At 48.4% G+C, this 12,661-nt stretch overlaps 1 protein-coding gene across 3 annotated transcripts; it reads right to left on the bottom strand.

Moving 5' to 3' along the window:
- Positions 1-223: 223 nt before the first annotated feature.
- Prokr2 (prokineticin receptor 2) lies at positions 224-10,913 on the bottom strand. Of its 3 annotated transcripts, none has more exons than XM_070007734.1 (3): positions 10,893-10,913; positions 7,991-8,594; positions 224-3,156 (listed from the first exon to the last, which is right to left on the bottom strand). In XM_070007734.1, exons 2-3 carry the CDS (start codon positions 8,446-8,448, stop codon positions 2,460-2,462), a joined length of 1,155 nt encoding a protein of 384 aa, XP_069863835.1. In that variant the 5' UTR covers positions 8,449-8,594; positions 10,893-10,913; the 3' UTR covers positions 224-2,459. The 3 variants fall into 3 exon arrangements, with proteins under 3 accessions (XP_069863835.1, XP_069863833.1, XP_069863834.1); XM_070007732.1 differs by having other exon boundaries at positions 10,661-10,906; XM_070007733.1 differs by lacking the exon at positions 10,893-10,913 and adding an exon at positions 10,383-10,462.
- Positions 10,914-12,661: the final 1,748 nt, after the last annotated feature.

The raw sequence follows: 12,661 nt of genomic DNA, 5'->3' as shown, positions 1-12,661 counted from the left end.
GGTGTTAATTGGAGATAAGAGTCTTACAGACGCTGGGGCTGGGAAGGTAGCTCAGTGGTAAAGCACTTGCCTTGCATGCCTGAAGCCCTGGGTTCGATTCCTCAGCACCACATAAGCAAAAAGAAAAAAGCCGGAAGTGGCGCTGTGGCTCAAATGGTAGAACACTAGCCTTGAGCTGAAGAGCTGAGGGACAGCGTCCAGGCCCAGAGTTCAGGCCCCACCACCGGACCCCCCCAAAAAAAAAAAAAAAAAAAAGAGTCTTACAGACGTTCCTGCTCCAACTGGCTTTAAACCACGGTCCTCAGATCTCAGTCTCCTGATTAGCTAGGATTACAGGTGTGAGCCACCAGTGCCTGGCAAGGAACTTTCTTATTAGGAAAAGAACAGGATAATCAGAATATTTATAACAGCAAAATGATTATATTTGTAAAAATGTACAGGACCCAAAATGCTTCTTTGTTTGGCTTTGGGATGCAAGATACAGTTCTGTTAAAATCAGAATTTATAAACAATTTTGTGTAGACTAATGTTTGTATTTTTAAAAAATACCAGTACTGGAGCTTAAACTCAGGGCCTTAGCTCTTGCTTGGCTTTTAAATCAAGGCTGGTGTTTTACACTTGAGCCACTTCTCTACTTCTGGCTCTTTGCTGGTTAATTGGAAATAAGAGTTTCCTGGCATTTTTCTACCCAGGTTGGCTTGGAACCTTGATCCTCAACTCCCAGCCTCCTAAGTAGTTAGGGTTACAGACATGAGCTACTAGCATCCTGTGTGAATTTGCATTTTCTGGGGTAAACCTGTTAGAGAAACAAATCAACAAACAATTTAAAACTCACACCAGCAAACAACTAAATAACTCTTTCTCTACTAAAAGTTAGAAGTGGACCAAATGCAGATGGATTTGCACAGTCTCTGCTGCAAACAGGATGAAATGAAGATAAAACCCCTTCTTGCCCCTCTCCCTGATGTGTAATAATACAAATGGATTCAGAAATGATATTTATGTAGCCATAGAGAGGGCTGATGACAGCAGGTCAGAAAGACTGTCAACATCTTGAAGACTAGGAGGATGCTGAGAGCCTGACATCACTTTTTAAAAAAAATTATTTCCTGGGGGAGGAGTGTATGTGTGTGTGTGTGTGTGTGTGTGTGTGTGTGTGTGTGTGTGTGTGTGTGTGTGTGTGTGTGTGTGTGTGTGTGTGTTGGTTCTGGAGCTTGAAGAGAGGAATTAAAAAAAAAACCCCAAAACCAAAACACACTAGATAGGTTCCTGTGTAAAGAATTCAGGGCTCTCTGCCCCAAAGATTCTTGCATGAGAAATGGAGATACAAACCCTCCAAACAAACGTCTGTATCAGTTATCCATTCTTATGCACAATTGAAAATCACACATTATAACCACAATGCTCTCTCGATAGTCCTATCAGTCAGGAAAAGCAGATGCTTTCATTATCTTCATTTCATTTAAGGAAAACTGAGTCACACAGAGAGGAGACATCTTGGTCACACGAGTCCCCAGAGTCAGGACTGGATTCCAAGTAGAGCTCTTTTTATTAAAGAAGTGTGATTTAGGCAATGGTTCAAGTCTCAGCAAGATGGCCATAGAGACTATGTTCGTTACTGCCAGTGTCAACCCCATTCCTTTCTTTGTCCCATTACTCTCTGACCACAGAGCTCCTGAAATCCTTTGCATTGAAGTGTTGGGACCTGGAGGTGGGTCTTGTCTCAGCCTTGCCCATCTTCATCCAATAGAATGATAATATTTCCTCTCCTTTGAAATCATCCTATTGTAGATAGGCATAGCAGGCGTGGCTTGGTTGCAAGAAAAACTTTTCTGCAAGCCCTAGTCCTGGAGGATATCTCAGGAGATAATAGGAGCTGGGTAGGAAGGTCAATGTGCTGTCTTGACCTCTCTTGCTATGAGGCTGTAAACTCTATCCTGATGAACCTATCCTTCCATTTCAATTGGGTGTAGGTGCCTCTTTCCATAGCCATTTGTCATTCTCATGCTGATAAGATCACAGAATGAGAGAACTCGGAGTTCAAGTTCCGCTAACCACTTGTGGTTTGTTTCCAGATATGAGATATGTAAGTGATAGCTTGGTGACTCTTCATGAGCGCCCGCCATTTTGTTTTGCTTTTCAATGTGTCTGCAGGTAATGAGCAGTCAGTAAAGGCCAGCTTCTGTCATCTCTGAGCGATCTCACAGGTGTGGTTTGTCTATAGTAGGCAAGCATTTGGTCCATGTCAGTTGCTGTCTCTTGCGTTCAGTCTCAACTCAGTAGATGTTGTGCAGATATCAGTAACCAGTGGCTGTGGTTTGCATCTAAGCTTCTGCATGGAATGGCACACAAGCATCGGGATCTTTGAAGACTTGAATGAATTGCCTTTCCCCATGAAACTTGTGAGCTAGGTGGATGGCAGGTGATGCTCTGAAGACTGACTTGTGAGTTCACGCAGATCACTTCAACCTGATACAGTCCACCTCCTCGGTGGCAGGCACCACGCTGGTTTTGAGGTCCAGCTCGGCACTGGACTTGCTTCCATGCTGGGAGGGCTGCCAGTGCAGCAGCAGCATCTTCTTGAAGTACTTCATGGTGTTGTTCTTGACGGTGACGAAGCACACGGTGTTGATCATGCTGTTGCTCATGGCGATGCACTCGACCACGTAGAAGGCAGTGAGGTAGTGCTTCTCCTTCACGAACACGGCAGGGAAGAAGTCTCGCACGATGGTGAAGCCATAGAAGGGTGCCCAGCACAGCACGTAGGCCGTGAGGATGCACATAAGCACCAGGACCGTCTTCCGGCGGCAGCGCAGCCGCTTGCGGATCTGCTCGGTCTGGAAGCCTGGGACTGCCTTGAACCACAGCTCCTGGGAGATCCTGGCATAGCACAGGGTCATGGTGACCACCGGACCCACAAACTCCAGGCCGAAGATAAAGAGGAAGTAGGACTTATAATAGAGCTGCTGGTCCACTGGCCAGATCTGGCCGCAGAAAATCTTCTCCTGGCTCTTGACAATAACAAGGACGGTTTCTGTGGTGAAATAGGCAGATGGGATGGCGATGAGGATAGATATCACCCAGACCAGGGCAATCAGGAACGAGGCCGTTTGATAATTCATCCGTGGTTTCAAGGGGTGAACGATGGCCAGGTATCTGGAGGAAGAGGAAAGCCAACGGCAATGATGATCAATACTTGGAAACATGATTTCCCCCCCCCCTCCCCCCTGCAACGCTGGCGATTGAATCAGGGCCTTTCACATGCTCAGCAAGTGCACATCCATAATGTACAAATTAGTTGTAACCGAGCCTGAATACACACACACACACACACACACACACACACATGCACGCACACACACCCAGAAATGGTGCAGTGAATTTGCATGTACCCACTACCCAGATTCACCTACCTACATCTCCTTACAGCAATCTCATTTGGCATTTGAGGGCACACAGGTTGAATAGATTTTGACATTTCTCCTGATTGACTTTGGGGGCTGGGGACAAATGATTTCATCTCTCTGAGATTCATCTCCTCAAGTGCAATCCTTCAATAAAATGACACCTCACAGGGTGTCTGTGAATTTATAGATGATAATGCTTGCTATCAGTTCATAAACATACAGGATCTGCTATGAATGGTCATCCTTTGTTTTCCAATCTTGTCATTCTGCCTGAGAACAAATTCTCTCAAAGCTCTGTGTTCTCATGGTTTAGAAGTGAAGGTGGTCTGGACACCTCCCCCTCCCCCAACCTGGGGAAGAGGAGGACATTTTTTTTTCATATAGTAAGCTAGGGCTTTCTCTGCCTTCAACTAGGTGGCTGAAAGGTAAGAGTGGTGTGTGGTAAAAGTCAGGACTCTTATGGGAAGTAAGTATTCTGCCCAGTCCTATGATTATGCGGATACCAGAATCAAGGCTCTTGATACAAAGCTTTTATGTTCACCTCCCTGGGATGTCTCACACTCCAATGAGAAGGTGTATGAAGTCATCTCAACACCACAAGGCATCACCCATGTTCTTTCAATGACCCACACTGCCCAGGAAAGAAAAGGTCAGAGTGCTATGAGAATGAGCTCATCTTTACGATGATGCTGAAGAGGGAGACAAATGTACTGGCTCATCCTGGACTGGGGCAGGGCTATTTCCTAATCACTGTCTCTCTGGGATGATCATGTTGCCTCTGTAACAAATGACTACAAACATAATGGCTTAAAATGACACAAATTATTATCTTATAGTTTCAGAGATCAGACGTCTGACATGGGTTCGCTGGGCTAAAATTAAGATGTTGGCTGGGCCGCATTCCTTTCTGGAGGCTCTAAAGCTGGGATGGTGAACCTTTCTTTTCCTGCCATAGGCCATTGGATATTTGTAACATCATTATGGGCTATGCCAAGTTATAAATACAGGTAGATATGCTGATGAGAAGCATTATGTATATGTCCTGTCAAGTATCAAATGATTTCACAGGTCTTATAAACCTGTGAACTAGATGCCCTGGAGAATCTCTGAGGGCTTTTTTTTTTTGTCATGGGGCTTGAACTCAGGGCCTGGACTCTGTCCTTGAGCTTTTTCACTAAAGCTAGCACTCTACCACTTTGAGCCATAGCAGCACTTAATGGTTTTCTAGTGTTTAATTAAGAGGTAAGTCTCATGGACTTTCCTGCCTGAGCAGGCTTTGAACTGCAGTCCTCAGATCTCAGCCTCTGGAGTAGCTAGGATTACAGGCGTGAGCCACTGGTGCCTGGTGCTCTGAGCATTTCTTTTACCCAGCTTTCCTTCCCCTTAACCCCCTTTTTCTAAGGCTGCTTATATTTCTTGGCACATAACTTGTTGAAAGTCAATAATGCCCAGTGTAATCTTCCTCATTTTGTGTCACTCTGATAGTAGCTGCTCCCTTTTCTAGTTAAGAATCTTTGTGATCACATTAGTCTCACCTAAGTTAAACAGTATCACTGCTCTGCTTTAGGATCAGCTGATTAGCAACTTTCATTTCACCTGTTGCTTTATTTCCCCTTTGGCACTTAATATAACATATATACAGGCTTGGGCCATTAGTTATCCTTGGAGTCATTATTCTACTTATCCCAGGTCTTTAGATAATGCACAGTTCTCACACGATTCAAGACAAAGTCCGAATTTTCTAGCTTCCTCTCAGTCTGCTCCCGTCATGCACACTATCTTCCTAGGGAATGCCAGAGGAAATTCCACATTCTCTTGAATTCAAATTCTTTGGCACATAATAGCATCTTCCACACTCTGTATGATGTTCCCAAAATTCAGAGTTGTCATCAGTTAAATCAGAAAGAAAGGAACACTGGCCTAGGATGTATTCAGAAAGATGATCCAAGCTGTGCACTTAGATTAATCCCTTATGCTCATGGGGCTTGGTTTCTGCAAGTATGAAATGGGGATCCGTAACAACTTTATTGGCAGTCTGTCAGGATGTTTGTCAAGTTCTAAGTCATGGGGTGGCTCTAGCACTTTGCTTGCACTTCCCATGACTCATTCGCTGGCAAGAGAGACATCTGCATAGTCTTATTACCACCTATCTGTTTTAATGTGTTTCTTGATTATAAAATGTCCTTATACACCACAGGCTCATATTTTAAACACTTGGTCCCTAGCTGGTGCCTCACTTTTGGGAAATTATGGAACTTTTAGGTTCTGGTCCTGTCTTTGGGAGGCAGGGTATAGCTGGAGGCAGTATGTCTGGGTGAGAGCAGGTCCTTATGGGTATATTCTTCCCAGTCTATCCTGTATTCCCTTTCTGTACTTCCTGTCCACCATAAAGAAACTCTTTCACCACATGTTTCAGCTGCCATGATGCTTGGTGTAGGCCCATGGAACTAAGTATCTCTCTATCTCTATATCTAGATATAGAGATAGATATAGAGATAGATATCTGAAGATAGATATCTATAGATAGATATCTATAAATTGATGTCTATAGATAGATACATGCATACATACATACACACAAATATTTGTTTTGATTAAGTATTTGGTCATAGCAATGAGAAAAGTGACTAATAACTCAAAGTCATGGTTTCTTTGACTTTCTATAATTTAATTTTTTTTGAACACCTCTTCTGCAGGAACCCACCTATTCCCTGCCTACATTAACAGGGATAACACTAGTTGGCCCTATTAGGTTTCTATGTAACAGAACAGGTATAACTTGGCCAAGAAGCAAATAGAAGTGCACAGGCTGGACTATACTTCTCACAGGGTGTGCATGCCTAGCTAATTCTGGGGCTGAGCATGAAGTAGTCTTCCAGAGGAAAGCCCCATTTTCCCACATCAGCATTGGCAGGGCAAAGGTGAAGGTCTGCCATCTTTCCAGCCATTTGGCTTATTTTTCAATTGGCTTAGAACTTAAGGGGTGGGGGGAGAGGATAGTATTTATTAAAGGCAGAGGTAATAGTCATTTCTGGTGGCTCACAAGGAGAGTGGTGGTGCTGCGTGAGGCAGAGTTGGTTTGGGGTTAAAAAAAAAAGCAGCAACTCTGTTGTCTGTTGTGCTGTCTGTTGTCTGGTGATTGCATCCCGAGAAACTCCAGTGTTACAACAACAAGGCAAAATCCACTAGGCTTATAACAGGACAAGAGATGAAAAGAGGGAGCACTCTCACTTTAGCTAACAGCAGAATCACTGACAGAATCTCATCACAATTCACCTACCTGGGACCCAGCCCAAGGTATTCCTATTCAGCAGGGGAGGTAGGGCCCAAGAATGGGACTAGGTATCAGTGTCTCAAAGGAGACGTTGTGTTATCTTCCCCAGGAAAGATAGTCAGTTGGTAAGTTCATAAATGCTGGCTTCTGAGCTGTAGCGCCTGTGGGTTGTAATAAAATTGCTTTTCCTTGCAGGTATCATGCTATAAAAAGGGAGATTTATCTTGTACCAATACGCGTATTTTATTACCGGAGCTGAGAACTAATTAAGTGGTTGATTAAAAAGGACAATGAACCTAAACAGTGCTGAGAATGAAGAGGACAGAGAGGACAAAAGATGATGAAACACATTATCAAAATGAATTCCAGCACAGCTCTAAAGAGGGGCCAGTAACCAAGAGTATGTGACACTAACTGTCCCCCTCAGAGTCACAGATGACCTGCTGCTGGCCTGCAGCCACCGACATAAATGAAAGGTGCATAGAACTTGTCACTAGCTGCTATTATACATTAAAAAAATAAATTTATAATAGAGGAAGGACTTCTGGAACATCACATGCAAATGCATGCAAATGAGCACACAGATGTATATTTAAAAAAAAGCAAAAGCAAGCATATCCTTTCTTCATTTCTGTCAACAAATCTTGCTTCTTGTTTTAAAATCATCAGTACAAAAAGTCACTGGAAACAAGATTACCTACTGCATGATTCCTTTTTTTTTTTTTTTTAAATGAAGCTAAGGAAGAGACGAAAGTCACCTGGTCACCTGGGATGGGAGGGTTTCATTGGTAAGAGGAATGAACAGATTTTCTTTTTTTTTTTTTTTTTTTTGCTTTTTGCTTATGTGGTGCTAAGGAATCGAACCCAGGGCCTCTGGCATGCAAGGCAAGCACTTTACCTCTGAGCCACCTTCCCAGCCCGAATGAACAGATTTTCAAGGCCTTGGAAGCATTCTGCACCTCAGTCTGGCTATAGGAAAAGCTTGGTATAGATGGCCTTGAAAAGAAGCTGCCTTAGTGGACTCTCCCATGACTTTGAAAGAACAGTTACCTCGCTCTCTGCTTCAGCCTTTGTGTCTAATCCCATACACTGTCATGGACTTGCCTGCGTCTGAAGCCATGGCTAGAGCCAGAGACGGGAAAGGGCGCTCAGGAGGCTTCTACCTTCCCACGTCTAGGGGACAGAACACAGCTGCAGAATCAGTCCCCTCTCACCCTTCCACAGACCATTAGTCATGCCTGCCTGTCACGGCTGCAGAGAAGACATCCCATTTGGCTCAGGTCCTTTGATCCCTGTCCAAGGTCCTCACCTGTCAATAGCGATGGCCAGCAGGGCATTGGTGGAGACGTAGAGGGAGACGGTGCGCAGGTAGTTGACAGAGGCACAGAGCACATGGCCGTGCTCCCAGGAGAGCTGGCGCACCACATAATAGTCCATCTCGAAGGGGCAGCAGACAATGGCCACCAGGAAGTCGGAGATGGCCAGGTTAGCGATGAGCAGGTTGGTGAGGTTGCGCAACTTCTTATAGCGGGCAAGGGCAGCGATAAAGACAAAGTTGCCAATGCCACAGATGAGCATGATGCCTGCCAGGGCCACACCGATGACAATCTTGGCTGCGAAGAAGGTCCGGGTCTTGGTCATGTCTTCATCTTCATCCAGAGGGAGATCATAATCGCCATAACTGAAGTTGAGGGGGAGTGAGGTTGCCTGATCTTGGGTTGGATGAAAGCTGGGGGCCAAACTAGTGTTTCCATTCTGGGCTGCCATGGTGATGCTTGCAGGTAGAGCTGCGTGAGGGGGATGAGTTGGGATCTTCCTCTGAGCTGGGGGTGTCCAGATCTTCTCTACAGGGTCAGAAAGCACCTAGCATCATGCTCACATCCTTGGGGAGAGTTGACATACCATCCTGAATCCTGGAAGGAGATGCAAGCAATAGACAGCACGTTGGAGACTAGCTGGTGGCATCTCTCCAGTTTCCAACCAGAGCAGCCACCACTTCCAGAGGACACAGACCTTGGTGGCAAGGCATGGTGTCTCTTAGTCAGGGTTGGCTCTGAGTGGAGCACTGGGAAAGGGGATGGGGAAGCAGATGCAGAATAGTGGGGGACAAGGTAAGGACACAAAGGATTCCTTCCAGAGTGGGTTCCCAAACAACCAGGGAGAAGCAAGAGCATGCTATCGCTCAGCCCCCTCCACCCTTGGCATCCCTGAGGGGATCCCTATTCATCCTTGGACAAACTCCTATTTAGTCCCAGCTCTATGCCAGGGCCAGGACTGGGCAGCAGGAATGTGGTTTGCAGGAAGACAGAGACTTGGGGAGAGCAGGATGACTCAGGCTGGCCACATGAAAATGGTTTCTGTGATTTCCAAGTCCATGGTTTGGCTGGGATAGAGGGATCCCTGCCTTGTGTTGGAGGGAAAGACCTTCATCCTGGCCAATTTATGGTGTGACATTGTGACTGCCATGGAAGCCTGAGCCAGCTGTGGGGAACAGTCTTGGAAAACTGATGGGAGACCCCCCCCCCACCAAAGGAGGGCTTGTGGTATATATGTGTATATGTGTGTGTGTTTATGTATGTGTGTGAGATTGTGTATGAGATTGTATGTGTGTGAGATTGGGTGTGCATGAGATATTGTATGTGTGTGAGATTGTGTGTGTGTGTGTGAGAGAGAGAGACAGAGAGAGAGAGAGAGAGAGAGAGAGAGAGAGAGAGAGAGAGAGAGAGAGAGAGAGAGAGAGAGAGAGAGGAGAGAGAGAGAGGCAGCACTGAAATGAGAACGGGGAAAGGGGCAAAGAGGAATATTCTTCATGGGCATCTTAGCGTTTCCAACCCTGACCTCCCTGATAGCTGCCCAGCCAGTGGAGGCCTTCCATCTTCCAGAGGTTCTGCCTCCCCACCCCTGCATCCTGGGGAAGTTCTGTCTGGGGGTAGGGCAGCTCTAAGACCTAGCTGAACCTAAAACATCCCTAAGGATAGGGGTGAGGTGAGAGATCATCCAAGTCCCCAGAGTTGAAGGGCAGACTGTCCTTCAATTGCTCAAGGAGGCCTTTATATTGTTAGTGCCCCCAGATGTCCACGCGAGAGGAAACGAAGTCTCTGAAGTATTAGCTCTCAGGAGGTACCAGGCACTACTGAGTGGCCTGGCATGGGGGCCATCCTACTAGCCACGAGCTACCTTCCCCATCTGTCATCACACCTGCAGAGGCTGGTGTGGTTCAAATTTCAGGGGTGTCTACACGCTGAGAACGTCCTCCCTCCGGATTGCCTCTCGGTCTCACACAAGGCCCAGTCTCTTCAGCCTGTTCAGTTCGGGACAGACAGAGGAGCGGGTGTCCTGTCCAGCTCTACATTTGCGCCCCGCATCATCTCTCCATTCCCCCAACCAAGACGAAAGGGCGCACGTTTCAGGGAGACGCCGGGCGCCCCTATTTTTGCAGGGCGTGCTCCCCGCCTGTGACTGGGGGCGCAGTCCCTTTCCGCTCCCCTCTTTTCCCTTGCGAATTACCCGGCGCGGACGCGCGGACTTGGGAGGCGCCGCCCTGGCGGGAACAGACATCAGATCAGAATTCCGTGCTGGACAAGCCTGCAGGACTTCCCGACCGGGAGAAATCTACGGGGGGGGGGGGGTAGTGGGGTGGGTGGGGGAAGGACAAGGGGGCGCAGGAGTCTCCCCAGAGGTGTTTGCCTCTTTCTGCTCACCTCTCTGCGTCGGGCGGCCCCTGCCAGCCAGTCCGAGGTCCCCAAACCCCTGAGGGTCCAGGAGGGACCCAGGAGGTGGGGTGTCTCCCCGCGTGTCTCGAGACAGCCTGCACAGACTGAGAATAGCAGGCGGGGGGGGGGGGGGTTGCGCGGAGGGCGAAGCAGCCCCGATCGCCTCCGTGTAAGAAAAAGCGGGCGTCGCAGCCCCTTCGTTAGGGGGACGTCCCCCGCCCCAACCGCCGCGTCTCCAGCGCGATCGCGCGGATCTGAGCACTTACCTGTCCCCGGAGAGGGAGAAGGGGGCTCCTCTCTGTGCACCCCGAAGCCCCGATGGTCGTGAGGGTCGCGGGGTGGGTGGGATCGGGCCGGGCCGCTAGGTCTCCACCTTGGGGACCTGGGTTTGTATTTGCAGAGGCGCCGCGTGCGCGCGCGTGCCGGTCCCTGTTTTTCCCCCCCACCCCGCCCGGCTCAGCGCTGCCCTGCGCCTGGCTTCGCCTCGCCCCTCTCTACCTGGAGTTGGAGACTCGTTCCCGTAGTTCATCCCACAGCCTCGGACCCAGCTCCAGGCTCTTCGTCCCGCCCCCTGCTCAACTCCGCCCCCTGAGTCCCCTCCAATCCCCCCACGGCCTCCCAGCCCCAGCGCGAGGATCGGCTCCTGGCTCCGCTCCCTGGCTGCAGTCCAGACCCCTGTCCCATCCACTTGCAGGTTTCTAAGCCCTGGCATCCAGGTGTGAAAGGGAACTTAGAGGCCAGGTGTCAACTGCGGCAAGTTTCTCGACAGAGCAGGACCCTCGACGTCCCGCTGTGGTTCCGCATCCAAATCGCCCATGCAGGTCAGATTGTCCTGTTTTCTGCAGGTGCTCAGGCCCAGGCACACGCTGCAAGCCCGCGCTGCAGGAGAGGCTCCTACAGAGCAAGGTGGGCCTTAAGTGCAGCTGGAGGAGGAGGAAGTTGAGGATGAAGGGGATGGGGGTGGGGAGGGGGAGGCCAGCTGGCCCTGCACAAAGCTTCTATCCTGTGGCCCTCACTCAAGGTCTGCGCTGACCACTGCTGTCATGTTCTTTGCTTGTTCATGGACAATCCCCCTCCAGAGTCTTCTGTTTTATTTCCGACAGTCTCCGACTTCAAGTGCCTCGACCTCCCTGGTCCTTAGGGCTAAAGGTTGAAGCTGCAAATCCAAAGGCCCAGCTTGCAAGCTCTGTGCAGAATTGGACCTGGGGAATTGTGGCAGAAGAGGGAAAGGTTAATAGACACCCCACCTCCCCCTGCTAACCAACCCCTCACCCATTATTGACAGGTTAGAATCTGGACTCCACCTCTTTAGATCTTTCTGTGCTTCAAGAGAACTTGAGACTTTCATAAGCTATGGCACCCGGCTTGTTGCAGCAGAAAAGCCTGTGTCCGCTGAGGAGAACACATCTAGATTAAAATTCCTGGGGAGATGACCTGAAAGGCCTTTTTTTGGGTGGGTGTCTCCTGCTCTTTCTCTCTAGATGGAAATAACCTACTCTTCTGTTGCTCTTCTGACATCTCCTCATCATGACCAGGGACAGAAGCCCCCACTTGCTAAATTCCTTTCAGGGAAGGGCTACAGTTTGGACATGGCAGCCTCCCAATGTGGAGGCAGAAGGTTCTGTTATGTGGAGAAGGTGCTCATGGGGTGACTAGTTACAACACCGGGGCACACTCTTTGGAAGGTTCTTTCAAAGGCTTTGTGCATGCCTATCAACTTTCATGCAAAGAGTTACTTATTTCATGGCAATAATAGGATTTGAACTCAGGACCTTCCATCTGCCAGGCAGGTGCCCTACCCCTTGAAGCATGCCCCCTGCCCTTTCTTTTTCTGATAGGGCCTCATACTTTTGTTCAGGGATAGCCTGGGACTGTGATTCTCCTACATACACACACTTTATAGATGTGTACCATTAAGCTTAGCAACTTCAAGATTTTACCCTTCCTAGACTGTACCCATTCTTTTATGCGTATGGAGGGTAGACACTAGGAACTTTCTCTGATGCTTTCGTGTCATTCTCTGCGTTATCACATGGGTGCGGGGTTCAAGTGTCTGAGTTCAGGTTTCCCAGAAGATTCCAAGACAAACCTGAGTGCAGGCAGTTAATTGGGAGATGGTTCTAGGAGATACAAGTAGGTTAGATAAGAGATAAGGAGGGAGCCGGGCGCTGGTGGCTCACGCCTGTAATCCTAGCTACTCAGGAGGCTGAGATCTGAGGATCGCGGTTCAAAGCCAGCCCGGGCAGGAGAGACCATGAGACTCCTAT

The sequence above is a fragment of the Dipodomys merriami genome, unplaced genomic scaffold, assembly GCF_024711535.1.
Source record: "Dipodomys merriami isolate MVZ:Mamm:240054 unplaced genomic scaffold, mDipMer1.0.p SCAF_7, whole genome shotgun sequence".
In the NCBI taxonomy this organism is placed as follows: domain Eukaryota; kingdom Metazoa; phylum Chordata; class Mammalia; order Rodentia; family Heteromyidae; genus Dipodomys; species Dipodomys merriami.
The sequence above is the reverse complement of the archived record's forward strand: the minus strand, read 5'-3'. Positions and strand labels throughout refer to the sequence as shown.

What these genes read in the sequence shown, in the direction of transcription:
- Prokr2 (XM_070007734.1), bottom strand. Translation starts at nt 8,448, where the DNA reads ATGGCAGCCCAGAATGGAAACACTAGTTTGGCCCCCAGCTTTCATCCA. An exon ending in CTGGCCATCGCTATTGACAG is followed by an intron (nt 3,157 to 7,990) that starts GTGAGGACCTTG and finishes CTCTTCCTCCAG; the next exon opens with ATACCTGGCCATCGTTCACC.